The 18,502-nt window shown below is 65.1% G+C and overlaps 1 protein-coding gene across 1 annotated transcript; it reads left to right on the forward strand.

Moving 5' to 3' along the window:
- Positions 1-1,078: 1,078 nt before the first annotated feature.
- IGSF9 (immunoglobulin superfamily member 9) lies at positions 1,079-18,411 on the forward strand. The gene is given in 24 exon segments (XM_051641326.1): positions 1,079-1,391; positions 1,597-1,788; positions 5,618-5,770; positions 5,892-6,043; positions 6,256-6,373; positions 6,550-6,691; positions 6,849-6,994; positions 7,142-7,284; positions 7,361-7,501; positions 7,654-7,770; positions 8,087-8,237; positions 8,379-8,502; positions 8,595-8,770; positions 8,895-9,145; positions 9,347-9,431; positions 9,861-10,031; positions 10,249-10,294; positions 10,652-11,057; positions 11,059-12,023; positions 12,311-12,456; positions 17,221-17,420; positions 17,496-17,670; positions 17,750-17,852; positions 17,929-18,411. Coding segments are annotated over 24 exon segments (4,497 nt in total). The 5' UTR covers positions 1,079-1,339; the 3' UTR covers positions 18,071-18,411.
- The last annotated feature ends 91 nt before the right edge of the window (positions 18,412-18,502 follow it).

Below are 18,502 nucleotides of genomic sequence, written 5' to 3' on the forward strand. Positions count from 1 at the left end.
CCAGGCTAGGCCAGCGGGGGGGAACTGCAGACCCCCTTGCCCTAGAGAAGGGAGGACAGCATGGGGGGGGGCTTTGCCCTGTCATCCTCAGCCCAGTGTTTGGCACCGCTCCCGGCACTCAGCAGTGCCAAAGAGCAAGGCCCAGCACGGCGCATGAGGTCCGGCATGGCCACACTCGACCCTTGATGCCAGGGGCTCCATCATGGCAATAGGATGTGGGGGATGTCCTCTCCCCGGTCAGCCCCTGCCCCAGGAGGCCTTACAGAGCCCGCAGCCTGGCATGCAGCCCAGCTCCGGCTCAGCCTGGAGGGATGAGGACACTGCACCGGTGGCCATCCCTGCACCAGGGACACATTTAGGGTGGGATTAGAGAGGAGACAGCTGGGATGGGGAAGGGCAGGTAGGGAGCCCTGGCAGGAGGGTGGTCACGGGGGGCTGCCCCGTGCCCTTGGGTGCTCTGCATCCCCGCCGCAGGGCTGTGGTGTGGCACAGCACCGCTCAGCACAGTACAGCATGGCTTGGCATGATGCTCCAGGCCAGGCAGCATGCGGGCACACTGGTGTCACACACCCCTGTGTCACGCACACGCCCCATGCCCATGACCCACGGGTGTATCACAGCCCCGCACCCCGCAACAGAGCTCCCCCCGAGGCCTCCCCATGTGCCGCGCTCCGGCCCCTTGGGTGCCACCCGAACTACAAGTCCCAGCAGGCCTCGCGGCTCCAGCTGCCTCGCGCTGCTATTGGCTGCCTCGCCGGCTCCCGGCGCCCAGCTCCCGACTGGCTGTCCCCATGGCAACGAGCGGCGGGGGCGGGGCGGGGCGCAGGGCGGGGCGGGGCGCGGCGGGGGGGGGCGCGGGGCGGGGCGGGGGGCGGGGCGCGGCGGGGGGGGCGGCGCGGGGCGGGGGGCGGGGCGGGGCGCGGGGCGGGGCGCGGGGCGGGGGGCGGGGCGGGGCGCGGGGCGGGGCGCGGGGCGGGGCGCGGGGGGCAGGGGGCGGGGCGGGGCGGGGCGGGGCGCAGCCCAGCTCCTCCCGGAGCCGCGGGTTTGTTTGTGGCCGCCGGCGGCGGCGGTTGGAGCGTGGGGACTGAGAGGAGCGGAGCGACTCGAGAGCCGGGCTGGGCTGGGCGGGCCGAGCCGAACATCCGCGGGGCGGGCATGAGGAGCGGCGGGACGCAGAGCTGCCAGCACCCCCCGCTCGGGGCCGGTGCACCGTGGGCAGCCCGGCGGAGCCCGCCGGTCCGTGGGCCCTGAAGCTCCGTGGTGCCCCGCTGCCACTCGGTGCCCCGCCGGCCCCGCCTTGTCCCGTCCCGCCGGGGCTGCCTCAGGGGGGACCTGGGCTATGAGGTGGTGGTTGCGCGCCGCCGTCCTCAGCCTGCTCGCCGGCGCTGAGGGTAAGGGGCTGCCCGGAGCGGAGGGGCCGAGCCGGGGCGGCCGCGCTGCCGGCGGGGCCGGTCTGGCCAGTGCCGGGCACCGGGACGCGGGTGGCGGCGGGGACAGCGCACGTGGTGCTGGCGGCTGGGGAGGTTCCATGGGTGGGGAACTCGGGCAGGGTCGCCTCCCGCCGCCGGGCTCACCCGTCCCGTCCTGGTCCCGCAGGCAGCGGCCAGACCGAGTCCCGGGCCGTGGTGGGGCGCGTCGGGGAGAGCACGGTGCTGGGCTGCGACCTCCTGGACGCTCACGAAGCTCGTCCCCCCCTCTACGTGATCGAGTGGGTCCGCTTCGGCTTCGTCCTCCCCATCTTCATCAAGTTCGGGCTCTACTCGCCGCGAGTGGACCCGGAGTACGTCGGTAAGACCTGTGGCCGGGGTGCCGTGGTGGTGGGCTGTTATAGGGCCCTGGAGGGGCCTTCCTGGCCCAGGCTCCGGGGCCCCGGGGCAGTACATGAGGACGCCAGGCTGGCTCTGGTGTCCCACATCCCTGGCTGGGCCCCAGCCGAGGGCTGCTGCTGTCAGACAACATTAATCACGCTCCTGGGGCAGTGGGGAAGCACAGGTCTCTTCCTTCCACCCCAGGGCAGGAGGGGACGTTGTGGGGCTGGGAAGGTTCCCGCAGCAGGAGAGAGTGCCCTCGTTGTGCAGCAGCTCCAGGGGTGGCCAGAGTAGGAGGCACAGAGGATATTGATACCTAGCTCGCAGGGGAGATGCGGCCCCCAACCCAGCTCGGCATCAGCAGGGATCCCCACTGGGGTGGAGGGCAGAAGAAGCTCCCCAGGCAGGTGGCTCCTGGTATGCCAGCAGTCACTCCCATCACTGTGGCTTCTGGCTGCAGGGGCCTCTCCCCCCAGCACCACCAGCCTGGGAACCGGATAGCCGAGCACCGGCCTGCCTGTGGCATCATGGCACTGACCTCAGCACCACCGCCCTGGCTCTCCCGTACCAGGGGCTCTGGGTACCTGGGTGCTGTTGTCCTGGCCCATGTGGGTCGCTTGAAGGTTGAGCCTGGGGAGGGGATTTTGGTGAAGCCACTAATTGGCAGTGTTGGGCTGGCTGGGATTTGGAGCAAAGCTGGGCTGGGGAAGGGCTGCAGCGTGGGAGGGGGATATTCTCCTCTTTAAGGGATATTTAAAGTGAAGCAGTGGCAGACCGACCAGGATTCCTGCAAGAGGGATCCCTGCACGCATGAAGGTGCAGACAACAGGACTGTCCCTGGCGGATGGGGAAGCTGGGGTGGAGGGGAGGAGCTGGGAGCTGGACAGTGTTTTGGGCTGAGCCTGTGGCAGCAACGTGCTGAAATCCTGCTTCCAGTCCTCCCATGTGATGTGTGGGAGTGCTGGATCGTGCCTGGGTCAGGAACTTGTCCTGCCACCGAAACGAGTGCTCGCCTCAAACTCGCGGTGGGCTGAGGTGCGACCGAGGCCAGAGGCAGCCCTGCTCCTGCCTGCCCATGGGCAGAGCTGCTGCCCCTTCCTGGGCTGCACGGGAGGAGACCCATTTTGGGGCACACCTTGGCCTCCCCCCACTGCCAGCCTGTACCTTTGTTCTGCAGCCTACCACCCTGAGTCGGTGGGACCAGTGGTGATAGCAAACCCTTTCGGTGACAAGGCACCGGCTCTCCCTAGAGGCCTGGGCTGGGCTCCTGTTACCTGAGCCCGGCATCTCAGGGCCCCTCAGCTGCAAGAGCTCAGGTTACCCAGGAAGGGCTTGGCAGCATCCAGCCTGCTTCTGCCTGCACTGCCCACAGCCTCCCCCCGCCAGGCGCCGGTCCCTGTAGCACTGGGGGGCAGCTGTGGGATCAGCCTTGGGGGAGGGGGTCTGGTGGCTGTAATGAGGGCAAGGTGGGTGGGCAGGGGGACTGGTGGCTGTCACCATGGCAGCAGGGCAGTTTTTTTTCAGTCCTCTGGGGACTGCGAAGGGATAGAAGGAAGGGCAGAGGCCATAGGCTCAGAGGAAAGGGGAGAGCAGCCCCTTCTTCCAGCCCTTCCCAGGCTGTGGTGTCACTCAGAGGGGCCAGCAAGCACCTGCTGTCACCCATGTCTCTCGTGGGGTGACTTGGGGTGTCCTGATGATAAGCTGGGCTGCAGCTGCCTCTGTAAGGGCCCCTTGGGTCACTTGGGAACGAGGCTGACTCTCACCCAGGTGCCACTGTCACCCACAGTGTCATGGGCCACTGTCCCCTGCCATCGGCTGGCTTGGAGCAGAGCTGGTGGTCCCTGGCCTAGCTGCCTGCTTGGGCACCCCATCTTAGTGGCTGGGGCTACAGCCCCCTTTGTGTCCCTCTGAATGGTGGTTGCCAGGCACTGGGGGATGCTGGTCTGGAGGGCAGCGGCGGTTTTGTTATCAGCCGGCTGGTGGAAGAGGAGGAGGGGGCTGGGGCCAGCACGGGGGATTAGGGGGAGGGTGGGAGTCGTCCCCAGAGCATGTTGATCTCTTCCAAAGGGACCTTTGTTCAGAAGCCTGCTGCTCCCTCCCAGTTCCCGGGGCTGTGAGCTGGCAGCTGCGAACAGGGATGGTGTTTCCTAAAGCTGCCCTGATTCCCAGAGCTTGGTGTAGGAGGACACCCTTGTCCCATGGGTGCTTTGCTCTTGCTCCCGTCTCTCTCGCTACTCCTGCCACCCACCTCATATTTGAGGTTTGCCTGGGGTGTTGCCTCATGCTCTGAGTGAGGGATGGTACCAGAGGCACCCAGATACATCCATGCATCCCCAGATCTCCTGCTGCAGGAGACACCGTGGCTCTGGGTTGAAGCAGCAGGAGAATGGGATGTGTAGTGAGTGGCTGTAGTGGCTGCAAGAAGGTCTGGATGCTGTTGGGAAGGGTTGGCATGTGTCTGTGTGCTGCCCCAGCACTAGGTGTGCAATCCTGTCCTGCAACTGCCCGGCATCTGTGCCCCAACCAGCCTGCCCAGGTCCCACTGCTGCTGCTCCTCCTCCTCACCAGGCTTGTCTGGCATGTTGCAGCTCCCCGCTGCAGGGTAGCACCTGCGTGGTGCCTGGCCTGGGCTCTGGTGGTTTCAGCAGCACATGGGGGCCACCTGTGACACTGAGCTGACAGGGGGGTTCAGCAAAACTTTCTTTGCTGGAAGCATTCCTGGGAGCTCTGGGATGTCAACAGGAACATCTTGGGCTGCTCTGGTGCCCAGAGCTGTGTGTGTTGCTGCCACCACTGTGGCTGTGACCCTGCCATGGTGTGTTGGGAATGTGGCCACCCTGGGTGATGGCACGTGTGGGGCTAGACCCATATCCCCAGCCTAGAGCAGTTCTCTGGGCTGTGGGTACCTGCAGTGGGGTTAGGAGCACATAGTCTTGGGGGTGTCAGGGTGGTGGGTGCTGCCTATGCACCCCAGTCGGGGCTGAGCCAATTGCCTGCTGCACGCCTGAGCCGATTATGGCTCTGATAATAGCCCAGGGGATTAAGGGCCTGCGCTCGTTGTCGCTTTGCGCCCTTATCCTCCTCCTCATCAAAGAGGCCACGGGGCGTAGGGCTGCTGCCAGCTTGGGGTGGGGCCCCGTGGTCCAGGAGAAGCCCCCACTGTGCTCCTCCAGGGGTCTGTCCCTGTGAGCCAGGCAAGGGACTGGCCTGACCTTCCTGTGCTGTGAAGATAGGGGATGGTGTGGGGTGCTCAGTGTGCCTGGGCTTTGCATGGCTCCTAAGGGTGAGACAGTGGGGGAAGGGGGGTCCCAGGAGGAAGGGCAGAGGGGGCTGGGGAAGAAGAGTCACTGAAAGGCAAAGAGGAAGGGGGCAGGGGGACCAGCTCTCCTGGCCAGCAGCTGGAAGCAATGCTCAGGGCACAGGGGGCTTCAGGGTCCCTGCCGAGGCTACATTATGTGGGGGTGGGTAGCAGAGCCAACTGCCATGTCCTCCCCCGTTTCCCCGACAGCAGCAGGACGTGCAGTAGTAAATGTTGGTGTGACCGACCTCTGCCGTGGCGCAGCTGCCCCGGCTTTTGTCCTACGGCTGTTCCCAGCCCCCTGTGGTGTCGGCCAAGGCAGAAGGAGCCTGAGCACGGCCAGACCCTGCTGCCAAGTGGGGCAGTCGGCCCCGTGCCCTGGGGAAGCCTCTGAGCCCGTGGCGGGGGCAAGCACTGCGTGGGTGGGCATCCCAGGGAAACGGGTGGCCTGGGGACACGGCTGTCCCCGAGCCGGCAGCAATGGCTGTGACGGCCACTTCTGGGCACGCAGGTCGCGTGCGGATCGAGGAAGGCGCTTCGCTGCGGATCGACCTCCTGCGTGCCGAGGACCAGGGCTGGTACGAGTGCCGTGTGCTCTTCCTCGACCGGCACAGCACTGATGCTGACTTCCAGAACGGCACCTGGATCCATCTCACCGTCAACGGTACCGGTTAATCCCACTCTCAATTGCTGCTCTGGCACCAGCCAAGATCTCTCAGGGCTGGGACTGGATCCACTGATCTTCCAAGAGACTTGGGGCAGAAGGTCTGGATTTGTCTTTACAGCACCCCCCACCTTCCTGGAGACCCCCCCTGCGTTCATAGAGGTGAGAGACCGGGAGACACTGAGCCTTACCTGCACGGCTGTTGGCAACCCCCAGCCTGTTGTCGTCTGGAAGAGGAGTGACCTGGCTGTCCAGAGTGGGGACACAGTGCAGGTGAGGATGACAAACCACCAGTTATCCCCCTGTGATGTGTCCCCCAACTCGGCCGGGGTCTTGTGGGGCACACAGTCATGCAGAGCAATGCAACTGCTTCACTGCAGAGCAGGCACCCATCCCCACTGGTGGCACCCGCCTTCTACCCCTGGCCCAGCTGAGAGAGTGTCCTGTCTCTTGGTGGCTGTGCCATGTGTGAGGTGCTGTTGCAGGTGAGGAATGGGACACTGAGCATTGCCGTCGTGGAGCGCGCCAGTGCAGGCACCTACACCTGCCATGCTTCCAGCAAGGAGGGCACTATCACCCACACCACCCGTGTGCTCGTGCAGGGTAAGAGCTCTCCCAGCTCTGGCCAAGTGGGCCACCCTGCTGGGTGGTGCCGCAGGGCATGGTAGGAGCCATGTCATGGGGTTGATTTTGAGGCAGGCACAGGTGTGATGGGCTTTTGGAGCATCTGGGTCTACCTTGTCCCCAGCCCTCACTGTCCCCTCTGTCCCTCACTGCAGGGCCACCTGTCATTGTGGTGCCACCCCAGAATGTCACAGTCAACATCTCCCAAGATGCCTTTCTGGCATGCCAGGCTGAGGCGTACCCAGGAAACCTCACCTACACCTGGTTCCAGGGCAGCAGCAATGTCTTCCACCTCAGGTATAGCAGGGATGGGGACAGCACCAAGGTGGCTGTGGGCTCCCACCAGTGGTGCTGGGGCCAGCAGGCTGGCTGGCTGTGTGGCAGGGGTTTCGCTCATCCCAAGGCAGTGGGGACAGCCCCAGCCATTGCACTCACCACTGCCCTCCCCTCGCAGCCACCTCCAGGCTCGGGTCCGTGTCCTGGTGGATGGGAGTCTCTTGCTCCAGCGAACAACCCCAGATGATGCTGGCAAATACACCTGCATCCCCAGCAACGGGCTGTGGAAGCCACCTTCTGCCTCAGCCTTTGTCACAGTGCTGTGTAAGAGCCCCATAGCCCCTCACAAGCCTGAGCTATGCTGTCACCAGCTCCAGTGTGCCCCTTGAACTGCCACAGTGGGCTGGGTCTGGGTCTCCCCAGCCCACTTCTGCCCTCATGCAGGCACTGGCACTCTGTTTGTCTTTGCAGATCCAGCGCAGGTGACCACCATGCTTCCAGAAACTCACCTGCCCAAGGGAATGCAGGGTGTGATCCGCTGCCCCACCAGGGCCAATCCTCCTCTGCTTTCTGTCAGCTGGACACGGGATGGGCGCCCACTGGAGCTGGACAAGGTACCACTGCTTGTGCCCTCCACTGCTTTCCCAACCCCCTGATCCCCTCCTCCTGACCCTGCACCCCCTCTCCCAGCTCCCTGGCTGGTCTGTGAGACTGGACGGCTCCATTGTTGTTGCGACTGGGAATGACGATGCGCTGGGAGTGTACACGTGCACCCCATACAACAGCTACGGTACCACTGGCGAGTCCCAGCCCACGCGCGTCCTGCTGAAGGTGAGGATGGGTGGGTGGGCGGGCATGGTGCCCAAGCCCCTCAGGTTGCTCCCACCCTGCTGTGCCGAGCAGCCTAAGCGTGCTGCATGCTACTGGTCTGTACCCCACCCTGTCAGTCACCAAGCTCTGCACCGTACCTGCCTGTCTTCCAGGACCCCCCCACTTTCACTGTGCGCCCCAAGGAGGAATACTTCCAAGAGGTGGGCCGGGAGCTAGTGGTTCCCTGTGCTGCCCATGGGGATCCTCCCCCAACTATCACCTGGCTGAAGGTAGGACCTGCTGCTCCAGCAAACCAGCTGAGCCCTCCTAGGAGGTTGACAGTGCTTCTGACCTCTGGGGCATCACTCAAGGGCAGTCTCCATGTCTGTGTCCCCACAGATGAGGACACACAGGGTTACATCTCTTGGTTCCTGCAGGAGAAGGGGCTCAGGGTTCTTTGCTTTGTGTTGCCCTCTAAGAAACTGGCGCAACATCCTGCCCCGTGGCTCCTAAACCAGCTTGGGGGGGGCGAACATCTTGGCTGTCCCAGCCCTGGGCAGGGTGGGTGGTCACCCAACATTGATGTATCCATGCCTTGCTGTGCAGGTGGGCAGTGTGGGGAAGACTGGTGCCCAGGTGGATGCAAACAGCAGCCTTGTCTTCCGCCCACTTGTCAAGGAGCAGCACGGGATCTGGGAGTGCACAGCCACCAACCAGGTGGCCAGTGTCAGCACTACCACCTCTGTCCATGTCCTGGGTGAGTTGCTGGTGATGGCACTGCGCGTGCTGGGCTGCCCTGGGGTGGACCACACCAGCCTCCCTATGCTGGAATGGGTGGAAATGTCCCTGCATGGCTGGTATGAGAGGTCTCCTCTCTGCTTCCCCCCCCCCCGCCCAGGTACCAGTCCTCATGCTGTCACCAATGTCTCTGTGCTCCCACTCCTGCTGGCAGCCAACATCTCCTGGGAGCCAGGGTTTGATGGGGGTTACTTCCAGAGGTTCAGCGTCTGGTACACACCACTGTGAGTTCCTGTGGGCAGGGTCTGGTGTCCTGCAGCCCCTCTGCCTCACCTGGGGCCCTTGGCACTGGACTCATGGGTCCCACCTCCCTCAGGGTGAAGCATCTGCCCCGGGCCCATCATGATTGGGTGTCACTCTCTGTGCCAGTGGGGGCTCAGCACCTCTTAGTGGAGAATCTGCAGCCAGACATGAGCTACCAGTTCAGTGTCCTGGCCCAGAACAAGTTGGGCAGTGGCCCCTTCAGCCAGATCGTGACCTCTGTGCCCAGAGGTAAGAGGGGGGCCCATATGCTCCCCAAAGCAGCTCCTGTCCCCCCAAACACATAGGATGCTCTTGTTTCTGCCCTGGTGTCCCCCCACATCAGCTCCCACACCAGCATCTCCTTTCTCCTTAGGCTTCCCAGTGACCACAGTGCCTCCAGAGCCACCGGCCATGACCATGCATGTCTTCCTGTCCCCGCCGCAGGCTCTGACTGCCAACGAGACAGTGCGTGGGGTCCTGCTGCAGTGGGAGCCCCCGGCACAGCTCTCGGTGGCACTGAGCGGCTATGCACTGGAGCTGCGGCAAGACAAGGGCAGCTGGGAGGTGCTGGACCGCTCCATCCCCAGCACCAAGACCCAGGTCCTGGTGCCAGGACTCATCAAGGTGGGCATCTTGCCAGGTGCTCCCTGGCTGTGGGGCAGCTTGGGGGGAAGCAGCAAGGGAGCAGGTCAGATCTCTTGTGTTGCTGCTACCCAGAGCTGGTGCACCTGGTGGTGGCACAGAGCTGCTTGGCTCAGCAGCTGTGTGGGCTGAGGCTTGGCTGGCAACCATGCCAATAAGACTAATGGTCCTCTGCTCCCCCAGGACGCCTTCTATGAGTTCCGACTGGTGGCCTTTGCTGGCAGCTACATCAGCGATCCTAGCAACACGGTTAACGTCTCCACAGCAGGTAAGGCCTGGGCTGCCACCCACTTGCTCTTTAAATCAGAGGTGTGAAGTGCCCAGTATGGGCTAGGATCTTCCCAAATAGAAGCCCCTCCACACTGCTTTCACCACCAAGTGTCCCTCCTGCAAGACCAGGGTGTGCAGCAGAACCCCTAAAGCTAACGGCGTAGGAACACCGACCTCTACATGTGGGTTTGGCTTGACTTCAGTCTCACGGACCAGGTAGCAGGAGAGCTCTGCATAGAGCATCCCTGCACCCAGTGCCTGGCAGTGGAGAGCACAGGTCCGCTCAAAGGCAGAGCAGTCCCCAGGGTTGAGAGCCAAGGCTTGGCTGTTTATCTGTGGTGCTGGTGACATAAGGGAGGCCGTGCCTGCCTTGCTGGTGTGCTCCATGGGTAACCAAGCTTCTGACAGTGTCTCCTATCTGGCCCAGGCATGGAGGTGTATCCGTCTCGCACGCAGCTGCCAGAGCTCCTGCCGCAGCCAGTGCTGGCTGGGGTCATCGGGGGGATCTGCTTCCTCAGTGTGGCCATCATCTTCAGCACCGTGGCTGCCTGCATCATGAATCGCCGGCGCGCTGTGCGTGTCCAGAAGCGGAGGCAAGGTAGGAGCCCGCTGGCTGGGTGCAGGCTCGTGTATCCTGGGAGCTTGAAGTGCTGTGTGCAGGGCGGCAGGATCTGGTGCCCAGGAGGGGACAAGGCCAGCCCAAGGCTGGGAGGCTCACCAGGGGCAGTAGTAGGGCTGAGTGGGTGCCACTGTCTCCTCATCATCACTTTGCCTTGCTTGCTGTATGATTCCCTTGTGTTCTCATGACCTTCCAGATCCACCACTCGTCTTCTCCCCCAGCAAGAAGCTTCCACCTCCACAGTAAGTCATGCCATGCCACACTCCCTCCCTGTCTTGCTGCGCTCACCATCATTTGCTCACTACTGGCCAAGCCAGCCCCCACAGTGGGCTGAGGCCTGGGCACAGAGAGGGGTCAGGAGCTGGGTGCTGTGGTCGAGGTGTGCTGTGGGACAGGGCTCCCTGGGATGCTCTTGTTTTTCTGGGGAGTTTTGGCTGAAGAGATGATCAGAGAGCACAAGAGCAGGTCTGTCAAGGCAGCAGTGCAGGGTCACTGCACCTGCTGCCAGATGCCCAGCGCAAGCTCTCCCAGCACAGGGGCAGCTGGACAAGCCCAGAGTCAGGACAGGGCTGCTGCAGCAGCTCCCTTTTTCTTTACAGCACTTCTCGTGGCTCTAGTAGCCCAGAGAGCACCATGAAGCTGAAGCTGCAGCCGTCTCCCTACCAGAGCCTGCGCCGGACACTGCTGTGGGGCGAGAAGGCTGGCACCAGCCTGGGTCTCAGCATTGCCGGGGCCGGTTCCCGGTACACCGTGTACGAGAGCCACGTTGGGGAACACGTGCCCCTGGAGCGGATCTGCCGTGGCCCAGATGGGCGCTTCGTGGTGGAGACCAACGTGCAGCCCCAGGAGCATGGCTTTGAGGCGCTGCCATATGCTGAGCTGGAGTCAGTCCCCCCGCAGGACACCCTGAGGCCACAATCTGAGCCCTACCTCCAGCTGCCCCCAGAGGAGGAGGAGCCCATCTGGCGCAAGAGAGTCTCCCTGCGCCCCCAGCCTGCAGGACAGGTCCGCCGGGGGGGGCCAGGCTGGCTACCGCCAGGGCCGCTACTTTGGCTACGGCAGCAGCAGCCCCGTGGACGAGACCACAGCTCTGTGCATCGTCAACATCAGCCCCGTGGCCTCTGCTGCCACTCTGCCTTACAGCACCGTGGAGGAGCTGCCCCACAGCCCTGGCAATGCCGAGCCCTGCCCGAGCTCCACTAGTGCCCTGTGGGACTCGCTGCCACTTGAGGGCTCTCCCCGGCCCGCCCTCGCCCCCCCCAGCCCCAGCCTTGGGGACAACCCGCAGCCGGCTGGACCCCTGGCCCAGAGCGGGATCCTGCAGTTCCTAAGTCTGCCCTTCTTCAAGGAGATGTGCGTGGATGGTGACTGGCCGCCTCTGGAGGAGCCAGCAGAGCCCAGCTGTGCTGCTGGCGAACCAGAGCCTGCTGCCAGCCCCCTGCCCATGTCACTGGGGGCTGAGGGCTCCCCACTGCGTGTGGGGCGGACGCTGTGCCCAGACTGCATTGACACATGTGCCAACGCCACCACCCCCCCAGCTGCCGATTTCCTCAAGCCCCCCAGGCTGCCAGTGGGTCCTGCCAAGGCCTCCCTGCCTAGCACCCCTGCCTGGCCTGGCTCCCCCAGGATGCCTGCCAGCCTGCAGCCCCCCAGTCAGCCAGCTCACTGCCTCCTTGCCAGCAACAGCAGGACTGAGGCCATGCCCTTGGCCCGCACCGTGGAGCCTGGCTGGGGGCCAGGCAGGCTGCCGGATCCTGCCCCCCTGGAGAAGCTGCCCAGGGGCAGTTTGACCAGCCAGAGCAGCGGCCGGGGCAGTGCCTCCCTCTTGCGTCCCCCCTCACTGGCACCATCTCTGGGGGGCACCTTCCTGGGCACCCCCTTTGGGGATGGGAGCAGCTGGCACAGTGGAGGCTCAACAGCAGAGGATGGCAGGGCGAGAATGGATGCAGCCCTTGGTGGTGCTGGGAAGAGGTGAGCCTCAGGCAGGACTCCAGGGATGAGCCAGAGATCATGCTGGGGCAGCTCTCAGCCTGTCCTATGGCGCTAGGCCAGGGTGTCTAGTGTGGAGCCACCCAGCTGGCACCCAGGTCCTGTGGTACCCCAGCCACTCCTCTGTGGGGATGCCCCCATGGAGTCACCACTGTCCCTTGGCACCATCCAGCTGGCCCCACAGCATCTCTGCCTGCCCTGCCAGCCACCCTCTCCCCATATCCCTTGGGGTGCCTGTCCGGGTACTGTCCTGACATCTGTCCCTGCAGGAGGAACACCTCAGTGGATGAGAACTATGAGTGGGATGCAGAGTTCGCCCTGGAGTCGGACATCCTCGAGGCGCTGCAGCTCTACCGCAGTGGGGCCCCAGCACGGCCCATCTCCACCATCGCCCTGCGTGACCTGGAGCGGCAGAGTGAGTGCAGCACCCCCGAACCCCGCGACCCTCACGGCTCTGCAGGGCTCCCCCGACCCTTCCTCAGGCTAGGTCACTGGGGAGAGGGTCTGGCAGGTCTCTTTGGCACCCACATCGCTGGGGGGGGGCCAGGCACATGGGTGATGCAGCCGGGCCGGACGCAGCCTATCTCCCCGCAGAGCCTGGCGGCGGCTCCTCCCCAGTGAGCTCGGTGTCGGCGGAGGTGTTGGCGGCGGCGGCGGGCGGCCCTCCGGAGCGCGGCAGGGCCCCACGCCAGGAGCAGGCGGCATCCCGGTGGCGCAGGGAGGGAGCTCGGCAGCGCCTGAGCACTCGCGGGTGCGGCCCTGAGCGCTTCGAGCTGGCCACCCTTCTCTAGGGACCCCCGGGCTCGGCGAGGAGGATTTGGGATGGAATAAAGAGGCAGAGGCATGAGAGCAGCACCGGCTTGCGTGTGGCAGGGGCACAGTGCCGACCCTCCCTAGCCCCGGGCTCCCACCATTCTGTGCCCCAGGGTCCCCACCGTTCCCTCCTCTAGGGTCCTATCCCTCCCTCAGCTGCCTCATCCTGGTGCTCCCTGCGCCCTTGCGGCTCCCGGGGTCCCCGCATCATCCCCCCACCCGTGCTGCCTGCGTCCCCCCGTGTCCCATCGCCTCTTGAGACCCCTGCTCCCCGTCCTTTCCCGGTGTCCTCCCGCAGGGTCTCCCCTCCCCATTCCCGGGTACCCCCCGCCTCCTGGTGCCCCCCCGTGACGTGGTTCCGCGCTCGGGCGGGGCCCGCGCGCTCCTTCCCTTATTTGGTCACAGCGCGGGACGGCGTCACGGGGCGGGGTCGCGGCGCATGACGTCACCCTCCGCCCCGCCGGTCCGGGGGTCGCGGGGGGGGTGGGCGCGGGTCACGTCGTGTCGCACCGGGCTGTCCCTGCCGTTATCCCTGATCTGTGCCCTGGGGTTTCCCCCCGCGTCCCGCCCGTGTGTCACCTCCGTCTGACCCCCGCCCCCAGGTCTTCTCGTGTTGCTCCGTGTCATCCTGCCTGTTCCCCGTGTGCTTCTATTCTGCCCTCCAGTCACTCCATGCTCTGTCCTCTCAGACCTGCCTCCTGTCACACTATCCCCCCGGTCCTGCCCTGTATCCCCCATGTCCCCTGCATCAGTCTCAGCCCTGTCCCCTAGGTCCTCCCCTGTGTCACCTGCACGTCATCCCCAACTGCATCCCCCAAGCATCCTGCTCTGTACAACTCCCTCACCTCTGCATTGTCCCCAGCATCCTGTCCCTGTATGCCTCTCCTGGGTTCTGCTCTGTGCAGAACCTGTTCCACCCCTATTCCTGCACCTCCGTGTCACCTCCTGACTATGTCACTCCTGTTCCGTGGGTCACTTCACTCTGGTACCCTTGGTCATATGCTACCCCCTGCCCTGCTTCCCTCGATGTGTTTTCTCAAGCTGGGCACTCATGTCAGTGAAGCCACAGGAAACCCCTGCCAAAAATCTAAGGGGGCACTTGAAACCTGGAGAGATGGGGCACAGGGACAACACATAACTGTCCATGTGTGACCCACGGGTGCAGGAGGAGTATGGGCCAGCACAGAAGCGTCCCCACCATCATTGTGTTCTTGCAGCTGGGTTCTGAGGATGGTGCCACCTCAGGCTGGTTCAAAGCGAGGGTGTTGAGCCTGGGCTAGATTTGGGTGCTGAGGGGTGGGTGGGGTCACAGGGACACTGGCGGAGGCAGCTGGTGGCTTCAGGCCAAGGTTTTGTTTGTTGTTTTGGTCGTGCTTCCCATGGAGACGGAACTTGTGCAAGCGCCATTGTCCCTCCCTGTGCCACCAGGAACGCCACGGGTGCTGGGGCAGTCATGTCCCTGGAGGGCCTGCAGCTCCCTGAGCTGACCCCCTGCCATTATGGCCAAGCCCTGGTGGTCCCCACCACCGTGGCAAGGTCCTGACGCCCACCACTACATCCCCTGCCACCATGGTGACCATGACTCCTGCTACCCCAGCTGGGCCCTGTCACCATCAAAAACTCATCCACCACTGCCACCATGCCAGGCTCTGTCTCCACCCTGGTCACCAGAGCCCCCAGATCCCCCTGCCACCACAGCAACCCTGTGTTCACCAAAACCCTGGTGTCCCTCACATGCCATGGCCAGCCTGTCTCCACTACAGTCCCTGTGTCCCACTGCCACCACAGCCACCCTGACCTCACCACAGCCACCCCATCCTTACCTCAGCTGCCACAACCATCCTATCCCCACCACAGCCCTTGTGTCCCCCTGCCACCATGGCCACCCCACCCCTACTAAAAACCCCCGTGATGTTCCCTGCACCCAGGGCTGCCTTGTCCCCACACAGCCCTGGTGTCCCTCCCCCGCCACCACGGCCCCCCATCCCGGGCTGAGCCCCCTGCCCATGGGGCCGCCGGGCGGGGCGGCCCTGGGCGCGGTGGCGGCGCGGCCCCGGCCCGGCGGACCCGCCCCGGGAGCGGGCGGTACCGGGCCGCCCCCGGCCGCGCTGACATCAGCCGTGAAAAGGGCGCGGGCGGCGGCATCCGCCACTGCCGCACCGGGACCGCGGGATCGGCACCGCAGGTAGGGAGGGGCGCGGGTGGCGGGCACCGGGCAGCGCTCGCGGGCACTGAGCGGCAGGTGGGGACGGGGGACCCGCGATGGGCACCGGAATGGAGATGGGGACCGGGGAGAGGACTGGCCCCTGCGCCCTAAAATGGCCGGGGCCGCGCTGCCCGGGGGGTCCGGAGCGAGACGGGTCCCCAGGCTGCACCCCCCGCCCCGCCCCGGTAACGGCTCCGGGCAGGGCCGGGCGCGGCGCCTGCGGGGCCGACGGGACACGCGGCCGCGCCCGGGAAGCGGGACCCGGGTCAGGCTTCCGGCCCCGCCGCCCGTCCGAACCGTTGGCACAACGGCCCCGGGCTGGGGCTGTGACTCTTCCGGGCACCGGCCCCCTCCCGGGGTGCCCGTGTCCCAACCAGGCTGGGTCCATTCCCCATCCTGGTGCTAGCGGGGTCCCCCGGGCGCCCGTGTCCCAGCCGGGGGTGCCCTTCCCGCTAGCCCCGGGGATCTGTGGTACCCCAGGTTGCCGTACCCTGGACCATGGCCCCCTCCCTGCAGCTCCCGGGGCGTCTCGCGGGTCCCCAGGGTGGCCCTGTGCTGCTGAGGTCCCCGCCCTGCTGGCCCTGGGAGCGGAGGGGTGGTGTCTGAGGTCCCTATGGTGGCCTTGTCCTAGCTGGGCTGGGTATAGTCTCCTCCCTGCTGGCCCAAGGAGATCTATGAGATCCTCAGGTTATTTCTGGGGACCCCAGAGCAGCTGTATCCCAGTCGGGATCCCCTCCCTGCTGTCCCCAGGATGCCTGGAGTGTTGCCAGGGTGGCTGTGTCCCAGCCAGTCAGGGCATGGCCCCCTCCCCACTGCCTGCCAAGCCGCTGTGGGGTCCTAGGGTGGCCATGCCCATCTGGGCTGGGTTCAGGACCCCTCCCACGGTGTCCCTGGAGTCCCCAACCTTACAGTGCTGCAGCTGGGCTGGGTCCGGCCCCCCCCCCGGCCTGGGCAAGCCCCAGCTGTGTCGGGAAATCAGCCTTGTCTGCACCAATTTCAGCTCTTCTTTGTTTCCCAACCAGCTTGGCCCTCGGCCGGGCACTCCCCGCACTCCAGGGAAGCTAGATCCCTCCCTGCGGGGGCTGCCTATGCCCCAGCCCTTGCCCGAGGAGCCTCATGGTGGCTTTGGGGGAATGCCCAACTGGCCCTGGGCAATCTGTGGTTGTGGGGTGGCTGTGATGCTGAGGTGTCATGCAACTGCCATTGGCTTCCCCACAGACTTGGGGCTCTTTTTCCTTCTGTCATGGTGAGCTGGGGTGTCTCATCCCCTGGCTGCTCCTGGTAGCAGGATCGCCTAGCCTCCTGGCAATGTCACAAACTGAGCCTGGTCCCCAGGCTGAGCTGCCCCAGGCTGGCAGCTGCCATATGGCCCCAGCTGAGACACAGGCGCCTGGGCTGGCAGGGGTACCGGGACCCCTGGGGTGCAGGACAAGAGTGGGGGGTGATGCTCGGCGCAGCAGACCTGCATGCCCACCCTGGCTGGGTCCAGGCCACCCCAGGGTTTGGAGTCCCCCAGTTGTGTGAGCAGGGTAGTGCTGCTCCACTTGAGTCACCCACAAAGCACCACGTGCCACCTCTGTCCTCAGCACGGGTGGCACCGCTTCCGTGACACCTTGGCACGGGCAGTGCTGGGCCCAGCTCCCCTGCTGGGGTGGGGGCACTGCTGCCACAGCCCTGTGCTCCTGAGCTGGTCCTGGATCTGGCTCCCAGCCCAAGCAAATAGGTGAGATTCGCAAACAAGCTTCGACCGGCAGCAAGCGCCTGCCAAATCCGTGCGTGCTTGGCAGGGCCGAGCTGTGGGGATGAGGATGCTCAGGGCAGGGGGTCTGGCCCCAGCACAGAGGGGCTGTAGTGCTGCCCATCCTGCCTGGGGCTGAATTGCCCCATTGGCCTCGGGTGGGCACAGACCCAGTGCCTGCTCCCAGCCGTGGGCAGGAAGCTGGCAGGGCAGGGCAGAGCTCGGGCAGCGCCTGGCACAGGCGATAAGGTCCCACGCCGGACGTCCAGGCAGCCTGGCCAGGCAGATGGGGCTCTGCCACACTGCTGGGGCACAGCTACCACAGCTGCTACCACCGATGTGCCTGAGGGGCTCCACCATGTCCATCCTGTGCGGGTCCCTCAGTGCTACCAGAGCCACTGACAGGGGTCCAACCTCTGCAGACCCCTCACCTGCTGTCAGCATGGCAAACCGGGGACCATCATACGGCCTCAGCCGGGAGGTGCAGCAAAAGATTGACCGGCAGTATGACCCTGAGCTGGAGCAGATCCTGGTGCGGTGGATCCTGGCACAGTGTGGTGGGGATGTGGCACAGCCGGCGCCTGGCAGGGACGGCTTCCAGCAGTGGCTAAAGGATGGCACCGTGAGTACCCCCGGGGCTGGCTGGGACAGGGGGCTGCAGCACTGCGCCATCTGACCCCGGCTCCCTCCCGGCCAGGTGCTGTGCCGGCTCATCAACAGCCTGCACCCACGGGGCCAGGGGCCGGTAGCCAAGATCCAGGCGTCTGCCATGGCCTTCAAGCAGATGGAGCAGATCTCACAGTTCCTGCAGGCGGCTGAGCGATACGGCATCGCTGCCACCGACATCTTCCAGACCGTCGACCTCTGGGAAGGTGAGTGGCTGGATGGGCATGGGGGGCTGGGATGGGGACAGGGGTGAGGACAGAGCCAAACCTGCTGGGGGTCTTGCAGGGAAGAACATGGCATGTGTGCAAAGGACTCTGATGAACCTGGGCAGCCTGGCCGTGGCCAAGGGAGATGGGCTCTTCGTTGGAGACCCCAACTGGTTCCCCAAGTAAGTAGTGGGTGCTGGAGGGGGGATGCTGAGCTGTGGGGTTCCATGGGGATGCTGACACCCACTGTGCCCACAGGAAGTCACAGGAGAACCGGCGTGTCTTCTCCGAGGACAAGCTGAAGGAGGGCCAGAGTGTCATCGGGCTGCAAATGGGCACCAACCGGGGCGCCTCACAGGCCGGCATGACGGGCTATGGCATGCCCCGCCAGATCCTCTGAGCACCCCCTGCCCCTGGCACGGCCCCCTGGGCCCTGCTTGTGCGGGATCCCTGGGGTCAGCCCCCAACCTACCTTAACACCCCCTGCCAGTGGACCAGCTGGCTGCCCCCAGCCTGGGTGCCTGCCCCACCGCCAGTATTTCTAGGACCAAAGTCTTTTGTAATTATTATTTTTGCTGGGTGCGGGTGGGGGGGGTGCTGCTGTGCTGTCCCCCAGTTGCTGCGCCTGCACCCCCCTAGTGCCTTGGGGGCCATGGTGCCCCTCCACCCCCACCACTGTGCTGGGTAGGGGGGTCTGTTCCCCCTCCCCCCCTGCGCCCCAATAAACAGCTCCTCTTTTCACGCCTGGGTGGTCAAGATGGGAGGTGGGAGTGAAGGGGGGAACCCTGCCTGGGGGTGCAAGGAGCCCAGTGCGTCGGCGCACAGCATGGCG

Source organism: Apus apus, chromosome 27 (assembly GCF_020740795.1).
Source record: "Apus apus isolate bApuApu2 chromosome 27, bApuApu2.pri.cur, whole genome shotgun sequence".
Lineage (NCBI taxonomy): Eukaryota > Metazoa > Chordata > Aves > Apodiformes > Apodidae > Apus > Apus apus.